Source organism: Opisthorchis viverrini (assembly GCF_000715545.1).
Source record: "Opisthorchis viverrini unplaced genomic scaffold opera_v5_9, whole genome shotgun sequence".
In the NCBI taxonomy this organism is placed as follows: Eukaryota; Metazoa; Platyhelminthes; class Trematoda; order Opisthorchiida; family Opisthorchiidae; genus Opisthorchis; species Opisthorchis viverrini.
This window is the reverse complement of record NW_008751665.1, coordinates 2743107-2762746: the sequence shown is the minus strand read 5'-3', so window position 1 is coordinate 2762746 and position 19640 is coordinate 2743107. Positions and strand designations below refer to the sequence as shown.

The 19640-nt window shown below is 46.1% G+C and overlaps 1 protein-coding gene across 1 annotated transcript in view; it reads left to right on the top strand.

Moving 5' to 3' along the window:
* Positions 1-289: 289 nt before the first annotated feature.
* T265_00908 (hypothetical protein) overlaps positions 290-19640 on the top strand; it is a gene marked incomplete at both ends in the record, with an annotated part of 27514 nt that continues 8163 nt past the window's right edge. Inside the window, 8 exons of the mRNA XM_009164803.1 lie at positions 290-443; positions 2056-2221; positions 4556-5884; positions 8559-8872; positions 14778-15001; positions 15704-15793; positions 17144-17363; positions 18651-18807. Coding sequence (XP_009163067.1) covers positions 310-443; positions 2056-2221; positions 4556-5884; positions 8559-8872; positions 14778-15001; positions 15704-15705 — 2169 coding nt within the window. The remainder of the gene's footprint in view (positions 444-2055; positions 2222-4555; positions 5885-8558; positions 8873-14777; positions 15002-15703; positions 15794-17143; positions 17364-18650; positions 18808-19640) is intronic.

Sequence of the window (19640 nt, the reverse complement as noted above, 5' to 3'; positions counted from 1 at the left end):
CCTCCGAACGTGTTATTCGTTTGCATCTATTTCCTTTAGCTGCATTCAGTTAGATCTGGTCGAATGCACAATTTTGGAGTGACCAGTATGCTGTTTGATGTTCACGCAAGTTTTATCCTTCTGAAAATTTCGGCAAACCTTCAAACTATCTGGGAACACAATGTGTGGGTTTCTCAATGCGTTGCTAGTTGCTTCACCTTTTCGTCTGCTGATTCGTGCTGCGAAAGCTTCTGTCCAGCTATAAAACTTTGTCTTACTTCTATCCCCCCGTTTTCCCCCTAATTTCAAGCTGCCATCCGGTCAGATGATATGGAAAGCGTGGTCGAACTGTCCAACATACGCAAGAAGTTAGTCATCAGTCCGACTGTGGCAACTGCACGGTTCTTGGAACAGCGCCACTATCCATACTTCTTTCGCACCATACCCTCTATGACCCAAGCAAAGTGAGTAGTAGTTCACGGCTCACGAGCCTTTCTATGTCTCCAGAACCTCACCCTCCCCGTCCGACAGGTTTCCGAATTGTTATGTTCTATTTTCCGACCTCTCACTTCTCGCAAATGCGACAAACCACCGTGTTTTGAGAACACTAAAAGTAGTTCTGTTATTGAGGACTCGGTCGTACGCAGTAGTACGTGGTTCACCTTTTATCTGGAAATTATCCGGACGCTGATTGAAGTGAACTTTATTGACGCACTGTTCGAGGTGAACTTGTCAGCCACTGGAAGGCATCGAAAGATACTCGCCACCAGCACCACCTCATGTTTCCTGCCAGAACAAACTCGCTGAAAGTAGATCTACGATACTATAATTTTGAGCGCATTTTACACGGTATCAAAACAACGCCCGTTTTAGTATGCAACTGGCGAAGTTATCCAATTCATCATCAATGCTTCAGCGTTTGAAGACAACGAGGACTTAGGGGATCCAACAGATACCATCATCAAATACGAAGAGTACTGTCTGGACCAGGTCAATGAAACGTTTCAGTGATTGATTAATTTGCCATTGAGCCAAATTGCCAGAGCAGAGTGTTATCAGTATGTGCTGGCGCTGAAGGTCTTGAAACGCTCGCGACTGCGTGAAAAAAGTCCCACTCGTGACCGCATTATTTTTGAATTTCATGACAAAGAGATCACAAAATGACTTTTCAGACACCGTCAGCTGTCGTCGAGTCGGTGCATCATTGTATGTCGAACGCTTTCCACTCAGCTGGCGCGGAGCCTGAAGGAAACACGAGGGCCTAACTACTACCAGGTTGTCCAAACTCAGACAGGAGCAGTAAATAACCCGTGGTTGGGTTCGGATCACGAACCGTGAGGTCATTAGTTTCGTGCCTTAGCTATTTCGAGTTCATATAGGCATATATATATGAGACGGTTCAGTGGTCCGTGGTTCGAATCTGACCTCTGCCACTCGACTTCCCCTGTCTAGGCTTGGGCGACCTGGCAATATCCTAGCCTTCGTGCTTCCTCTGGATGGCACGAAAGTTAGGTACCGAAAGTGTGCTACAACTGACTATGTTGACCATTACTGTTTTCACACAGCCGTACGTTGTTAGAGCCTTGATCCGGAGGGGGTACACCGTTATTATTTAGGTCCGTGGATAGCAGCCCCGGGACAAGCCACAACGGTCGCTGTAGAGGTTATACCCCCCAGAGAGAGTCCCAGACAGGCTAAAATCGATAGTAGGCTGCTGCGAGCTTTCCGCAACTTTGTGATGAGTAAATCCTATCAGTAAATCTCAGAGTTTTGTGGATTCTCAATAATTTTGCTAATCTCCTAAGGGACCTCAGCTTTTCCACCTCTGCTCTGTGCTTTTTAGGAACTCGCAAGCATTAAGTTTGTTACCGGTAACTCAAATCTTTGCATGACAAGAAGACTTGTCCCTTAACGACAGCCTTTCTGCATGTTACGGGATCTACTATGGGACGTTACTACCATTAATGTGACATCGTTCTTGAGCTACTCCTCACCCACTCCTCGCACACCACCACCACATATAAATCTCAGTCATCAAACTGAACACTATTAATGATTCTCTTCCCTTCCAACCAGCTACATCCTGTTGCGCCTGTTTCTGCAGTGGAATTGGCGTCGTGTGGTGCTGTTTCGCGACGCAGATCATTTCTTCAATCCCCGTCTGTTTCAAGCGATGAACATTGAGATTATTGCCGATATGCAAATGGATGAAGATCAGCTGACCTACAAGAATGTTCGACATGTGAGTTGTGTTCATAACCCCATTCACTATAGCCGCATTCCAAACAACTCTGGGTTATTTTTCACCTTTTCTACTCGTTATTTCGTGATGTGTTGTCGAATGCTGCGGCTGCTTTTGACTGTTGAGTTTTGTGATGTAGACGCAAAAAAGCACAGCAACCGATTGTGCCAAACACTCATCCGGAGTATGTGCAATGTCAGACCGGTGCCCAGATGACCTTCACCTCGCCTCGTGATTTGGTCAATCTAGATTATATATATAGGGCTTCGCACCATGTTGTATGCATGGGGTTGGATTCAACCAATCATTCCGTTCGTCACCTCGGACGTCGATCAAATATGGTTAAATTGGTTTCACGTACAGACAGCCTACCCGTCCCCGTTTTAGACCCGGATTGTTCTATCCTTCACTGGTTTCTATGTTTCCATCAACATTCGCGGGTCACTTCAAATATCATACTATCCCGAAAAGCTCAGGTAAAAAGGGAGATGATGCTTCTTGTTCTTTCTTGGATTGTGAGTAGGGAAAACGATAGCATGACTCCGAAACAGTATCGGGCTGTTGACCACAGGACCTCGCCCCCACAGACAGGTTCTTAGAAGCCGCATAGCTCGAGATCGCTCAGTGGTTACGGCGCGGACCCACAAACTGGAAGGTCCGTGGTTCGAATCGGACGTCTGCATCTCGACTTCCCCTGTTTAGGCTTGGGCAACCGGGCAGTCTTCCAGCCATCATGCTTCCTTCGGGTAGTGTGGCAGCTGGACAACGAAAGTTGTGTTGCAGCCAAACGATTATTATTATCACTCTGTTGATTTTAGGTGTCCAGGCAACATTAGCTTATTCAGATAACCTGACCTTTATTGATAAGTAGGCTTTCGATCCAAATAGCCGTCGATCCTCACTGTGAACCTGATAATTACCGCTCAACGAGGCTGAAATTTGGTACAATGTTGCAGCACAGATGATGACCTTGATGTTGAAATTAGTGGAGCCGTGCGCATGACATCCTAGGGCTTGAAAAACCGCACTCATACAGGACTGTTTGCCATGGTGTCTTTGTACGGCGGTTTCAGGATCTATCATAGCCCGATGTAACCAAAGTTCACTACTGTGCTATCACGATCACCTCCTCCCTTGATGGAAACATACATGAAGCAAACTCATGTCTATGGTGCCATTATAGGTGGTAGCTTTAGACTGAAGGCTTCCCGACAAGCCTTAACTTCTGCCGTGGTGATGTTCGTGGACGATAAAGATGGTCCTTTGTGAGTGGATTTTGCCGTATAACCAACCCTATAGGGGAGGGCTGCAGTACTTCCCCACTAGTCTGTTTTTCATTGTGTTATCATCATCGGAAGTTGAATTTTGTCGGGACACGTCCAGACATGAAAAAAATAAATGCAGGAACGACGCGTCCCCAAGGTCACCATCTATCCCACACGTCCCGGATAGCACAGTGCGCGGGTGGGGCCTACCGAACACGGCTTAGCAGCGTGCGACCAGCGGAGTGGGTGTCGCCATTGGCTGTATAGAGCGAGCAAGTGAACAACCGGGCTTGGCCCTTTAGTCATCCTGTATATCTACGACAGGCTCTGTTTTTTCCTGATCATACTGCCCTGTCCGTGGTCCTCTGTCTTATCGCGTAGTCTGGCAGGTTCGGTTCAGGCGTAGCCAATAGATGGTCACCCCAGGATACAGCAAGGTTTCACATTGCTCTTTGTTACAGTCAATAAGACATGTCCCACCCCCTTCAACTAAGACCTTAAATAGTCCTTTTCCAGTAGACTGTTACTGCACTTCAAAAATTTGAATGTGCCCGCGTGAAATCGGTTTCTTGCCAGTCTTCATTTTGTCAAGCTAGGTTTTCTTATCAAGACTCGCATCAGTCAGTGCTGAGACAGTAGTTGTCGGATGAGTGGCGCTCTATCCTGTCTCAGCGCTGATCAGCTGCTAGTGGCCGAATGATGTCGTGTTCAGCTACAACCAGGAAGTTACGGGTTCGGGTCTTCTCAGATATTTGGGAGATGCACACTGTTGATGATTCTCAACTAGGATGGAACTGATGTTCAGCACCAGTGTTAGGGCATACGTTCCATGCACCATCGTCCCGTATATCTGAGAACACACGGAAGAAATTTGGGAAAAGGTGGGTGTCCATGAACCCTCATCTGCCTCGGCAGCGAGTGGGTGACTGGGAGGGATTTGCAGACGGAGTTAGATGTCGGCTAGTTTTCGTCATACTCTCATGAATATTTCGCATGGACAGGATATCACGTTTGCTTTTTGGCTTCCTTAGTTTTCCGGAGCTGAATTTTCCCCTTCGTTCTGTTTTAGTCACTTGAAAATTTAAAACAGCTGAATAGCCGCATCTTCGTGGTTGAGTACGAGGCGAAAGGAACCTATTGCGTTCTGTGTGCTGCCTACCATTTGGGTATGCATTTGGATGCGGAGTATGTGTGGTTTCTGAACCCATGGCTGTCCAATGGCTGGTGGAAACACTCCAGCGTCTCTCATTTGACCGATTGTACAGAGCAGCAGATGGCGAATATAAGTTCGTGGACCTTTACGGTTGGACATCAGTGGATCCTTCCGTACGTGTTCGACAGTGGCTTCCAGTTTGATTTTCGTGATACTGGTTTTGTTCTCTATCCATCATCAACGGAATCCGAAAATTTATCCAACAAACCAGCCACCATACAAACCACCACACCACAGCTGGAACCGATCTCAGACACGCCACCCTATTCGAAACCGTCGAAACGTTCGAAGCGCAACGCTGCTGTTGGCCGGTTACCCTGGAAAGTGCCGCAGCTGGATGTCTACGAACAGCATAAATGGTATCAGACATACACCTACGATGCTGTGGTCGCACTCGCTTGGGCTTTGGTTGGGATGCTCAAAGAGAACCCTTCAGTTGCCTCTGCACTGGATCAGACAGATGTCGCCGAGGCGTTTCGTAACCGGGTTGGTCGGGTCAATTTCGGCCACAAAGGTTTTGCTGGTTTTGATATGGCTGCTGTTCCTTTCCCTTCGCTTGATTCAAGTGTGCAAAACCCACTAGGACTTCGATTCAACTCACGAAACGAACGTGTTGCCTCTCACTGGGTACTGAAACAAAATCAAGTGAAGACCACAATCCCAATCTACTGGTGGAGTTTCAGTCCTAATCAGTCGAGCACTGATGTTAGCATCAGCAGTATGGATGCAACGGCATCCCAGCACCGTACCACGGAACACCGTGTAGCTTTAATCGATTCAGACACAACCGAAATAAACGGTGATAGAAGAAGTACGGTTGCCAGTGCCACTGTAACAGGCACCGGTGGGAATGATACTAGTGACACACAGGATTTACTGGACGACTTTGCCTCGTTCGAGCGCCACGTGATCAGGAGAACTGTGGATAACGTCAGCTGGAGCCTCCTTGGCGGGCCGCCTCACGATGGCTCACGCGTCTCGGAAGTTTGTGCCTTTCCATTTCTCAGCCATACTCTAAATATGGGTTGCACTGGTGCGACTGTGTTTGTTGCCATTTGTGTGACTGTACTCTGTCTGGTTCCGGTTATTCTGGCCAGTTTGCATTATCGTCGAAAACTCCGTGAGGCGGAAAAGCGTACGAGGAAACCTTTTGAAGAGCTGTGTGCGGAACTAGCGGATCTGGATGTGAGTTGTTTTTGTAGCGGTTTCATCAATGTTTTTGCCCCGTGAAGTACTGATATGACATTTCTAGATGTGATTAAAACAACTTTGGCTCCCCGAAAAGGTCTTTGATTGAATCGTTGGAGCGTTAATTGATGATCCCACTGTACGCTTTTCAGCCTTCTGGTGGTAGACAGCACCACATTATGTGGTTTGCCACACTGGACCGCTGTGTGGTGGGTTGCCCGATGCAAAAATGTCACCAGTTAGAGAAAAAGTCAATGAGGAGAACTTGTAGACACCCTATGTGCACGCTTTTGTAGTAAAATTCTTACTATAAACTGAAACCACTGTATCCTCTCTTATCCCTTTCACACTGTACTTGGAAAATAGTGGATAAGCAGTGAAGATGCGAAAATTTCACGCTTCTTCGACAGTGACTAACAAGTTTGAACAGTCATACATTTCTCCCTTACTTTCGTCAACTAATTTAAAATAGGCTGTGATTTGGCAGCACAACTTCTGCACTACTTATGAGTAGCTGTTGGTCACTGCAAAAGGTGATCGAACCGATTCTTTAAGAAGTGAACTGTATCAGCAGTGCATGAATTGGGCCTTGAATACGACGGTTTATTTTTGAAAAAAATATCAGCCTTCTAGGAAACATGGCCTTGTAGAAAACCTAGGACATTGGCGAAGAATAGCTGACAGCGGAAAAACTGGAATACCCGATGAAATCACTGGTATGCTTTAGCGTGAAGCCACTTCTGAACGTTACCCATCGTCCGCTAGTAATGTACACGAAACAGTAACTTTGGTGGATAGCTCCAAAACATGGTGGATTACTCCGTCAGATCATAAGTTCCAGCCGAATCGACTTCGGTGAGTGAGGGGACGAATTTGGTGGCATAAATAAAGTGCCTTTTAGAATGTTTGACTTTGCTAGATAGCGAATTTCCATGAAACCCTATTTCACCAAGCATCCTCTTGGAGACTTGGATCTATCGTTCGTCTAGTAAACTTCTGATCGGAGAATCAGCAACCACGACAGTTCCAAGCTTCTTTTGTTTGTATCATCAAACATCGCCTCAATGTCTCGGCCTAGTGATTAAGGGACTAGCGGATTTTTCGTGAAATGCGAAGTAAGCACATCATGTGTGCCACCTTGGTTCTGACTCAACTCGGCTTTTCTGATCCCTCGAAAATCACACCTTGACACGAAAATGATGGTGCGGGCAACAGACGAAGGGAGCAGTTTGCCGCAAATCTACGTGGTCCGCAGTTTTCCAACTTCACTGCTGTCCGATGCTAACGTGTTTTAGTCCAGATTTTGTCTTCGATGGAGACAGAAGGGTCGGCATCACCGAATTTTAGTAGTCGCCACAGTCGCCTCAGGGGGATACATCAGGATCCCAGGTAAAACCGAGACCGTATTATTGGCAAAAAAGAAAACAACGCTGCTGGGATCGTCATTCAGAGGTGATCACCCTACAAATGGTGAATGCTTATGACATCTTCACTGGTGTATGTACAGTGCACCTGCCTACAGCCCCAATGCTACCAGTTTTGTCGGCTCTGGAATTATCTTCCGCAAAAATAAAGTATATTTTAGTAAACTAGTCTGTCTCACCTAGTGTGTCGCAGTTCAACTGCAGTTGGTGCGACAATTACGCCAGCAAAACTGTCTACCTTAGTGGTTCGATACTCATTTCCAAATATAAATGAATCTTTTGGTGCCTAGCTGCCATGCCACCTGAAGGAAACACGAGGGACCGGATACTGTCACGTTGCCCAAACCGAGATGCGGAGGTAGGATCCGAACCACAGACCCTGCGGTCAGTAAATTCGCGCTCTAACCACTGAGCCACCTCGCCCCAAAAAGGAGTGAGTTAACTGGACTTTTCGTCGCTCACCAGGCATGGGTCACAATTGCAGATCAAATACTTTGCTCAATGTCCTTCCCCCTACCATCTGTGAGATATTGTTGATCAAACCGCTCAGTCCGTCTTATGCGTGGAAATCGCCTTTTGAATTAAGCTCAGAATTTCTTTGTTGTTTTAACGTAACACAGTGAAGGAAATTAGCGTTTTGAACCCTGGGAAAAGTGTACATCACAATCACCTTTGGCACAACCCACTGACCCATAACCATAACCCTAACTTGGCCGTTTGATAGGTAGAACGAGCCTCTTGAGTCATTCGAACCCGGAGTTTCAAGGTCAAGGCAATCTTATTACTGTTTACTGAAGAGGCTTGTCCACTTTTATTACTGCCAGCAATTCTAGGAAGCCATTTACTAATAATCGGTGGCACTGGAAATTTCAGCTGAACCCTAATCACCGATCGACAAGCAACAATGGCGCTAAGACGGACCTTCGTGCACGTTGAAATGAATCTGTAGACTTCACACTGCCGCCGCCTGATATGAATTTGAGAGGATTTAGAGCGACTTACGTGTTAAATGAGGGCATGGGAATAAACGGAGAGAGACCACCTCCTGGACGCTGACCGCCGTGTACCCTACCCAACGGTGGTGCTCTCGCGTGAGAGCTTGAATCTGCTTTTTTCTCTGAGGAAGGCTGCCATCCCTTCATGCGTTTCGAGTTCTTCTAGTTCGATGGCTTTGGTAGTCATAAGTGGCTGATAAATATTCGCAACTCAGCTGAGCTCAAATATAAAAGTTATTTTCCTCCATCTAGATGCCGATGGAAGCGATTGTTCTCAACCGACACATTGGTCAAGGTGCATTTGGTCTGGTGTTTGGTGGCGAGGCGAAAACAAACGAGACGTGGGAGGCCGTGGCGGTCAAGGTTCTGAACGAAAAGGCTACCTACGAGGGGAAAATAGATTTCTTGTCTGAGGCCAAGTTGATGCGCTCGTTGGAGCATCGGAATGTGGTGCGACTGATCGGGATATCGCTGAAACTGAAAGACACACTTTATCTGATCATGGAATTGATGTTATTGGGTGACTTGAAGACATATTTACTTTCCAGGCGAATTTTGGCACAACGGTAGGTTAGGGCCGTTTTGTTGTGATATTTTTGTGCCTGTTTTCTAATTGTTGTGGTTGATACGTTTTGCAAATTGGTGCGGCACTTTTGTCTGTTCGGATCAGAACGAATTTTATTTTCGATCCGATATACCATTATCTGTACTGCTGAATACCTTGGAAGCCACCACAGGTGAACCCTTCGAGAGTGTACTACTATTTCAAGCTATAGATTCTACGAAGTTAAACGCTAATTTTCTGACGGAATTGTGTCCGAGTGCCACTCGAGTCAATCTCTCAGCTAACTTGTGAATCTCGGTAATAAACTGTCGCAAACTTATCTTCAACCCCGTGGTTCTGTTCATTGTTCATCATCTTTGGCGGTTTCCTAGTTCATCCTTTAGCCACCTCTTTTGTTGCGTACAAATATGAACGAGTGTGCCACCCTTGCCAACCAGCTAAAATCTCGTATGCACTGATGTTTTGTCTTTTACAACCAGCGATTGGTTCAGGCTTCATGAAATCTGTAAAGATGTGCCAAGCGCCTCGAAAATACCGCTGAAATCTATCAAACGTAACAAAACGTAAAGTTGATGTTAACTCGGGGACTGCACCTGTCTGATGAGACCCAAGAGGGACGGAACTCGTAGTGGGTTGTTGAAGGGTTTTCAGTAGTCTCATGAGAATAAAGAATAACCTCAGATTGCTGGGCAAATAACATGCTAACCATTTTTCGGACGTGTGAAGCAACGATTTCTCACCCGGTTCCAAACGTTTTCCAACAATTGAGCGATAATTACTATCAATTGCCAGCCGATTAACAATTATCCCAAGATGTAGTGTTGCGAATTTTCTTGTTCAGTCAAGCTGTGACACTGTCACCAGGGCATGGATTGGACAGTATCGTGACACTCTCTGGATAGACTACACCGGTGAGGCGTCCAGCTTGACGAGAACGCATCGTCATGCTGCATGAGGTTTGTGATGTGCGATTGTGTCATCGGTATTGGGTTCACACGAGAGAAAAACTGGTCAGCTTTTCAAGACAAACCACAGCAAAATTAGACTTCCCAAATATGGATTTACCGTCGGTTTGAGTTTTATGGTCACATTCCCCAAGCGCTGCTTCAAATGTACAGTTTATTACGTCTGCATTTCCAGAGTGACTTCACAGTTGGAAGCAGAGATTTGAGTTTTATGGTCACATTTTGCAAGCGCTGCTTCAGATGTACAGTTTATTACGTCTGCATTTCCAGAGTGGAATCAGTCTGCTGCGCATAGATGGCCATAATTGTTCTCTGAGGCTCTTTGTATCTTGTCTGTGTGTGTGTGTGTGTGTTAGTTTCCTGGTCAAATGGATTCCACTCGTCAGCGCGCACATAAATGCGCGCACACGTACCCGTACCCTACCCCAAACTTGTGAATCGGAATTTTCCGTAGCATCAAAGTGGTCATGGAAGGTGCATCCAATCCCTGCAGATGAATAGCGCAGTCACAAATCCACGTTTAAACGCACATTCTACGTAATAAAACTTGCGTGGATTTTATGACCGGCTTACGTTCTATCCTATCTACAATGTTGCATGTTGGTTCTATGCAAACGGTTCAGCTACCGACTAAATGCAAAAAAGCCCTAATAACTGGCTTAGTTCCGCTAGGTTTTCAGAATTTTCTGACTGTGAAAACCAAACAAGAACTCGTAAAAGTATAGCATAAAATTTCAAGTGTGGCTTTGTTCCTCCCGGGTGACTATTACATTAGTTGGGACAAATGACGTTTGAAGTACATGGATATTTGGAAGTTTTTGCAAAACACTCTAAGTAACTAATTGAATCAGCCGAACTTTCGGCTTCGTATGCGGGGAAAATTTAACAATGTCACAAGCACCACCACGTCTGTTCACAAAATTGTCGACAGTATAACACATTTACAATTATCATTGCTTCAATTTTCTGGATGACCGGGAAAATGATTTTCACTGTACATGCGACTTCGGAGCTTGTTTCATTTATCAAGGAAGCAGTCAGGCGCAGTAGGGCAAGACAATCTGCAGATTACCGGTCCGTTTTGTTTACAGTGGGCTAGATGGCCCAAGTGGTAAGAGCGCGGAAGCTCCGTGGTTCGAACCTGACCTCTGCCTCTCGACTTCTCCTGTCTAGGCTTGGGCAACCTGGCACTATCCCAGCCTTCGTGCTTCCTTCGGGTGGCATGGCAGCCAGACACCGTGAGGGTGCTACAGCTGAACGTTTTTTTGTTTACAGTCCAAATGACTTGCCGCGAACAAACGTTGTAGAGAATCCACGCGTATTGGCAATCAGCGGCACTATTCAAAAACGCCTTGGACACCTCAGAGGTCCTATAACACCGAGTGGTCACAGTTCCACTGAACGGACTGTAGCGCCACGTCTAGTTGGAGAACGCAACGGCAACTCGGAGTGCACTTCGCTGAACACGCACACTTCTTGTCCATAAACACGACACAATTTCCAATCATAAATGGACTCATTTATAGGTTGTTAGCTTGTCAACCGATCGGGAAATTAGCTAACAAAATCACCTCATGAGTAATGCTTCAGTTTTTAAGGAAATTGAGATGAGTGGAGAGTGTTTATCACCGAAAAATAACACGATTCAGAAGCATTAAAAGCACCTATTTCCGAAGAATATTATTTTTTCGGGGTTTTCGTTAGCGTCCTTCTTGACGAGTTACCGTGTTCACCAAATAAGTTGATTGAATCGTGGGATTGGATCTTCTTCCTTATGAGGTTTTATCAGGTGTGTATATGGGGGGCATGGGATGTTATACACTCAGATTGAATCTGAAATGCGATGGAACACCGTCTGTATAGACCAGTTCACCCTTCCTAACTCTTGTGTACATCATGTAGGTACTGAACCAGGTCGTTTTGGAGGAAAACTTTCATCTCTTCAGGACCGTGTTTTGTGTGCTGCTAAGGGGGCTAATGGAAGACCGCTGGGCCTCTCTGCATGCTTAGAGGCACTTGCATGAGGCACTCGTTCATTCAGTAGATGACTGTCACTGCGACTGGAACCACCGTCCAATGTAGGGAATCCTAGTGTGTTTTGCGTGTACCAGCTTCTATGTTTGGGTGTCTACCTTCTACCCGCCAGACGTGAGAGCACGGACCACGTCTCGTTCCCCGTAGTACGTATAGGTTAGGAAATAAACTGCGAAATTAACTCCGGTGACTAATTATCATCCTCTATTGTTCCTCACCGGGATTGAAACCTGCAGATCTGATGGCTTCAACTATAGAGACAAGGAGCAATGCAGAACCTAGGGTGGCAGCAACAAACTACGAGGCTGCAGTACAATCATACGAAGTCGTTTCATCGTACGCCAACTGAGCATCGAAATACTCCATACTCGAAGACGAATTTAGACTACGATCAACCAGTCCACAGGACCCGTTGGTCTCATTGTTTCAGTTAAAATAAACGTCCATCTGATTTGATGTACACATATAGTTACTGCGTTTATCGATCGCCGAAAGTCACTTGTGTGAGAATTTCACCTGCCTGCGCACGAAGAACTCCTCCACGGGCTGCGGGGATGTTTCCATCAAGCATATCAGTCACCGACCGGCATCAGACCATCCAGATGCCTGAGTCGTAGCAATACAATATGCTAAATGAATCGCCGATTTGTTGGTCGCAGACACCCACGATTGTCACTATTAATAGTAGAAAAATACGGCACCGGTGTCCAATGGATCATGAACGGTTCAAGGTCAAACGTGAAAATGAGTAGTTAACCCAACGGCAATGTAGGTTGTATCAGCACCTTGTCTAGCCACTCACATTAGTCCGTCTAATCACATGATTCATCATCAAGAATACACTTCACAGACTAACTAGTTAAGTAGCTTAAAACATCCACTGAGAACTGACCATCATAGAAACGCTCATGCACCATTTAAACCTAAGTGTGACGTTTTCGAGGAATACACTCATTTGCAAATCAATTTGTTTTTCACGAGGACTCAAATGACTCATTTGCAAATCAATTTGTTTTTCACGAGAGACTCAAATGAATCCCTTGTTTATGATATTCTACAACTGAATGTGCTGCACACAGACCGCCTCATGATTCAGTTGGCACGATGTTCGAGATATCGCAGTATATTTTCATAAAGCAAACTACTCAGTTGAGTCTCTGGTGAAAACCAAATTGATTTGCAAGTTAGTGTATTTCTCGAAAACAGTGCAATTTGGGTTCAAGTAGAACATAAGGTTGACGGAAACTCGTGGACTGCGCCTACCTGATGAGCCGCAAGAAGGGCGAAACCGGTCGTGGCCTTTCGAAGAGTTTTCAGCAATCTTGTGAGTAGTTTCCTTTGTATATAAATGGGATGCGCTTGAAAAAAATTTGGGAAGGCCTAATAATTGTTAGATGACACAAGAACAAACAACCAAAAGGATAATCCTCCCATACCTCAAGAACTCAAAGCAAGGCTGCTACTACATTAGATAGTAATCATGGCAACTCACAAACGGATCGCTCATTCGTAGAAACTTATCTCTAGATCAAAGGAGACCCACCAAACAGAGAAAGAGAGATAACGCAGTACGGCGAATGAATGATACAAGTTTTTTGTTGGACAGACTAGAGGGAAGCTGTGTGCATGGATGAAAGAACATGGTGCAATCATCCGTTGCCTCTTCCTTTATCTCCACCTGTGAGGTTTCAAAAGGCCACAAGTTTGATCTCCGGAGCTGCTTACCTCTCTTTTTCCCCTAATTCGTATAGCCAGCAACTATCGAAAGCTGAGTTAGTGCCCATTTCGATCCATTTCATGGTTTATATTTTTACAGGAGGGTCTCTGATCTTAAGTCCTCCTTTCTTCTGTAGTTCATGTGTACCAAAAACGTTTGTATTTCATTCTGACGCATGTTTGACACTCATCGTCAGTCATTGCTTTTCGCGTCTCTATAAAACGGTACGCGAACACCTTTTAGTGATGTGCTTGGATGCTTGAAAGTTCAGTCGAGCGAACACTTTAGTCCTTACTGAGATGCATCAGGTAGGTGTAGAAGATTGGGCAAGTGGCCCGCTGACTGGCAGTTTCGGGGTACTGCCTCTGGACTGCGCTAACACCGAATGCGATTTCAGAGGTGATTCTTGGTTCAACCTGCCGTTGACTAATTCCACTGGTCACCTGACTACTGGTGAGTAGTCAGAAAGTCCTTACTGACTGATCTCCGGTGTCCGCTGAGTAGCTGATTATCACCAGTCCGTGGGTTTGTGATTCAAAATGGTGTGTAATGAATGACCGCTGAGTAGTTACCGCTGGGTGTTGACCAACCCCTCTAGTTGAAGAGAAAGCTCATCTGGTTATGCTTTCTGCTGTACATTCGCGTTCCGTATTTGGCAGTTCCGGATATCTATTGCTGCCAAACCTACACTGGAACAACTCTGACAAGTCGGCTACCTCGATGAATGGTAGGATAGTCGAAGAGTGCTGAGTCTCCTGGTGACGCCCAACGACGACCTTCTAAGGACAAGGTTGGCCGGTTGAGTGACCGAAACCCGACGACCAAGTTTGATGTTGTGTATCATCGCTTTTCGGATATCCCTGCTCCCTGCTGGTCGTGTAAAAGCAAGGGGTAACATAACTGTGGGCTAGAAGCAAACAATGGCGCTGGTGTTACCACGTTCCACTGAAACTCTATGACCCGCCACGCCATCCACTCTCAAAAAGTAGTCCCAGTAAGATGGGAGTCGTCTCCAGTGTTTGTTTTTTCATACCTCAGGACACATCGTTTCACGCCGACATCCCAGTCACTGATGTGTTGATGTTGGTTTTGTTGCCCGTGAGTTTATGGTCGTGATCAGTCAGATTGTTTTTTTTTCGGCAACTTGATCCGCCGACTTTCCGATTTCACTGTTGTTTGTTTTCCCATAGCTCACCTGATCACGAAGACATTCGACCTTCGACCCTAACCAAAATGAGCATTGATATTGCTCAGGGCGTTCAGTACCTCCACAGTAAGAACCTTATTCATCGTGATATCGCCTGTCGCAATTGTCTCGTCGGATCGGATCATGTGGTCAAACTTGGTGATTTTGGACTAACTCGGGAGAAGACCACGAACCGGCCAGATGGTTACTACCGATTCACACGAAACTGTGAGTTGCTTTTTGCGGAATTGCACTGTCTTTTATTTAGCTTTTGTAGCGTTTTGTCATTCCGCTTTTTGTTGCTTTCCTTTGGACACTGCTCGCACTCGTGAGGAATACAACCTTGACTTTCGTTTGGACCAAATGCTGCCATCGGAGTTTTATTATCTGACTACTTTCTCTCGTGTATATGGAGCAGCAACAGTAATTGGCAGCCAACCCGGCCGCTCATCAGTGTGAAATTCTATTGGATAAGTTAGGTGCGGAAGGGTGTCCTTCACTCCCTAAGATCATCTCATTTCCGATTCATATTTGCTGTTAGTGAGGTCATGGCAATGATGACATATGGCATGCTCGCCGGATACTCCTTTTAAAAAGAGGTTTTTAGAGAACATTTACGCACTCAGGCGTCCGCCAATAGGAAAAGACGATAGGTTCATACATTCCTGTATCAGTTTATACCAATTGAAATGATGTTGGCAGCTACAAACACTGTACGGCAAGTACGCGGTTACTACAGCTGATGATTTTTAGTCTCCTGGGCGTGTAAGAGTATACGGAGGGCTCTCCAAAAGCTTCCGTACACAAAGCGGTGTCCACCCTCCCCATTGCTATTTGAGTTCGTGATTGATGAGATAATGAGACGAACGCTGAGAGGTCCTCGCCACCCTAGTTTTCAAATAACCTTTGACGAAAACAGTGTCTTTCTAGAATATGCACCCGACATTGTTCTCATCTTGGAAGAGGAGGAGAAGACGCAGGTATTTTCGGATGAAGTAACCAAATTTATCCCGTCCTTTGGTATGTACTTTGCACCCACAAAGTGTTGGGCCATGCAGCCACTAAATACCCCATTTGCAAAACAGGGAGAGGCACTCGAAGTTGTGGAGCGTTTTACGTATCTTGGACGTTGCATTGGTTCTGATTGTAATGTAACAAATGAGGTCAATGCACGAATCTGCAACGCTCGGGTCGCGTTTGTTAATTTGAGACACCTATGGTGGCAGAGCACTTTATCCCTGAATCTCATGGGACTTGCATATCAGTCCACAATGTGGGCTGTTTAGTTGTATCGCTGTTCGACTTGGCCTGTCCGAGCAGCAGAACTGAGACGTCTTCAGGTGTTCGACACTCATTGTCTCAGAACCATAGCTCGTGTAAGTTTGTATCGGTGAATGCTTAACGAGGCAATTAGAAAGTTAGTTTTCGGTTGTGCAACGGGCACTTCCATTGAAGAATGTGTCCAGCACCAGAAGTTGCGTTGGTTTGACCATGTGTTGCTTATGCCCAACCATCGTTTGCCGAAGAGAGTGCCGTTTGCCGTGCCCGATTCAGAGCGGCTGAAACAGAGAGGTGGGTAACCCTCGAGCTAGCAGAGGGTTATGAAAGAGATCACGGGACGTTTGGGTGCTACGTCGGTGCTACTCGTCTTCTGGGATGGGGAGCGCGTGTTCCCCACTGATCGGAGACGTTGCAGGATATGGCTGCTACTCGATGGTAATGGTATTCTTATCAATTTCTATCCAGATTACCTGAATTAGTGCTTTCAATTGTAGGCACTTCCGAATGATTGTGGTAAGCTAGCACTAAGTCCATTCTTCGTCCACTATTATTCTTTCCTTCACAATAAGGCTTTCAAATAAATCGTGGTTGTACGGCAGCGAAGCATTAGTGTGAGTAATGTATTGCTGTTGTTGTTGACGTTGACGCCCACGTTCAGATCCTCTCGTTTTGCACCGTTTTTACCGAATGTGGATATATGGCCTATGTAAGCTCTACCTAACCCTGCCTTCTGGTTTGATTGTGTCATCATAGGAGATGTAGAATAGGGCAGGCGGAAAGCCTCACCACTAGGAGTTTCCGTTACTGCTTCACCTGCAGTTGTCCGAGGCCAGCCCTGTCCGTCATTTAGGGGGGAGCACATTAGCCAGCCACTAGAGGAGGGGTTCAGCGCCCGAACAGTGGTCGGGGTCATTTCAGGTCTTCTGAAGCTCACTTTCAATGGTCTTCATCATAAATTTTCCTTGTTCTCCTTTCATCTGTTTGACTCTTAAACCCACAACTGTGTGGCTTCGTTGGAAACTGTCTCCTTCTCCTCCCTAGTTATCTGTGCTGCTTTTCTGTCCCTGCTGGGCTGTTGTCTCCTCTCAGGCGAATTACCCATACGGTGGATGTCTCCGGAGGCTGTGCAATACGGTATGTTCAGTGTACAATCCGACATTTGGTCCTACGGGATAACGGTTTACGAGATTGTCACCTTTGGAGTGTTCCCCTACAGCGATATGGGCGACGTCGAGGTAGTGGAACGAGTCAAACGGATGGAATTTGGTATTTCCGATTTTTTGCCACCAAGTGCCAGAAACACCGCCGTGTGAGTCTTTGTGTCAGCTCTCTGGCCGTTTCAGCCTTTTATACACTTTACTTTCGAGGCCGTTGGTCGCTTTTCTGTCGGTAGCTCTATTTCTGGCTAATGGTCTGTCTCCCTACCTGTTACTTTGATGTGTCCGTCCAGACATGGTCCTTTCCGGATAGACACCATTTGTTGGTCAAATGTCCGAAAGTGTCCATGCCACAACGCTCCTTTCCACAGGAGGGCTCTCATACATCCACTGTCTTTTCAGCAAAATGAAACTTATCTAGGTCATCACCTTCCCTAAACGACAATCCCGCATTTGCCCACGATAACAGCAATATATATTGCTGCCAGGGTATGACGAGGTGGCGATGACGATCTTATTCGAATGATCTGTCTTTGTTAGGTAACCTGCACAAATGTTGTTGTGGAACCGGTAACAGCTTGCATTTTTGTGTGGATCCTTATGGTTCTACGCTTCTTCAGAAAAATACAACCGTTTTATGGCAGAAACAGAGGGGGGAGTATTTAACTTCCCTTTGAACTGGCCCATTATCTGGGCGAGTGTACGATAACTTGTGATCGACAGGTGATGCAGATGACTCCTCGAGGATGTCCATCGTGGAGTGGCTAATACTCTGTGTTGACGAGCATGCGTATACCTGGCTCTGGTTATCTTCGTGAATCGGGACAAAGCGGTGTGAATGTTCGAATGCGCACTGGAGCATAGCCCAAAGTACTCTGTCCCTCGAGGATGTCCATCGTGGAGTGGCTAACACTCTGTGTTGACGTGGCTCTGGTTGTCTTCGTGAATCGGGACAAAGCGGTATGAATGTTCGAATGCACACTGGAGCATAGCCCAAAGTACTCTGTTGAAGTGTGTTGTCCTCCCTTTTCTACTCAGAATTGATATCGTATGTTTTTGAGTTGTTCCACTGTCCCTCCTGATCATTTCTGGATTCGCCACAACACTTGAACAGCCTTTCAGAAGAGAGTCAAGGAGGTTATGAAAAGCCCGGATGCCGTTGACCTCCAGGGATGGGGTTTTCGTAATCCTTCCTGTGCTTGGCCGCAGACTCTAATCGACGTCACTGGCTTTCATGCTGTCAGTTTTTGTTCGTACTGTCTGAGTGTTTGTGGCAGGCCACCACCAGGACCTGTTATCTTGCTCATGTACGTGTGCCAGTGTTCTCCCCTTGATGTCGCTGCCAATGTTGATGATTAGTTTTCGTTTGGTTGCGCATGTTCTTAGAAGAAAGTCACATGACAATAAAGTCCTTTTTCTCTACCTGTCTCTTTGTACAGCTGGAGACTCATTCGCCTATGTTGTCAACACCAGTATGGTGATCGACCTTCATCCATGAAACAGGTGTTGCAAGTGCTCTACGACTATCCGGAATGCGTCCGCCCGTTCCTTACCGACGTGCCACCCAAACCCAGTGTTGTGTCAGAACAGTTGTCTGTGAGTGCGGACTCGACACCTTTATGTGTGTACTTGTGGGACTATAGAGCTCTCTGGTGCACCTTATCCTGACTTTGTTCGTAAGGCTAGAAGCTCATCCACTGGAACATATGACGTGTTTACTCTGCCATCTCGGCTCTTCAGTTGTCCTCATGTATAGTCTGATGGGAACATTATATGAAGTTTATGTGGCTTTTGTCCCCGTAGCAGGGCTCTAGTTACAACAGATGCACACTTAGCATAGTGGAAACATTTGAGGGACATACGGTTAGACTATTTATGGACTCTTTCCACGTGTTTGATTCCGAAATCAGGATGGGAGCCAGCAGCCTGTTTGAAGGTGCTTGTACGGTGCTTCGAACGGTGGGTTGCCGAACAGGTAGCCCACTATCTCATCCATGGGACCATCTGAGCCTGACGTGCAGCTATTGTGCATTAGTATGTTCGGACCTGGGTGTCGTAATGGCAAGGTCGTGTCTAATAAATAAATAAAAAATCCGTTCAGCTGTAGCACACACTCGGTACCCAACTGCCATGCCACCCGAAGGTTGCGTGAGGGTTGGTATACTGCCAGGTTGCCCAAGCCTAGACAGGGGAAGTCGAGATGCAGAGGTGGGGTTCGAACCACGTACCTTCCGGTCAGTAAATTCGTGCTCTAACCACTTAGTCCATCTCGCCCATCCATCATCATCATCAAAGACAGCAACATCAATGTTGGCACTGACGCTTCACTGCCGTACAACCATAAGATTCGTCTAGTTATATATATATATATAGATATATATATATTTGTACTAAAAGCCCTACAGTGAAGAGAAGAGAAAAAGAGGGGG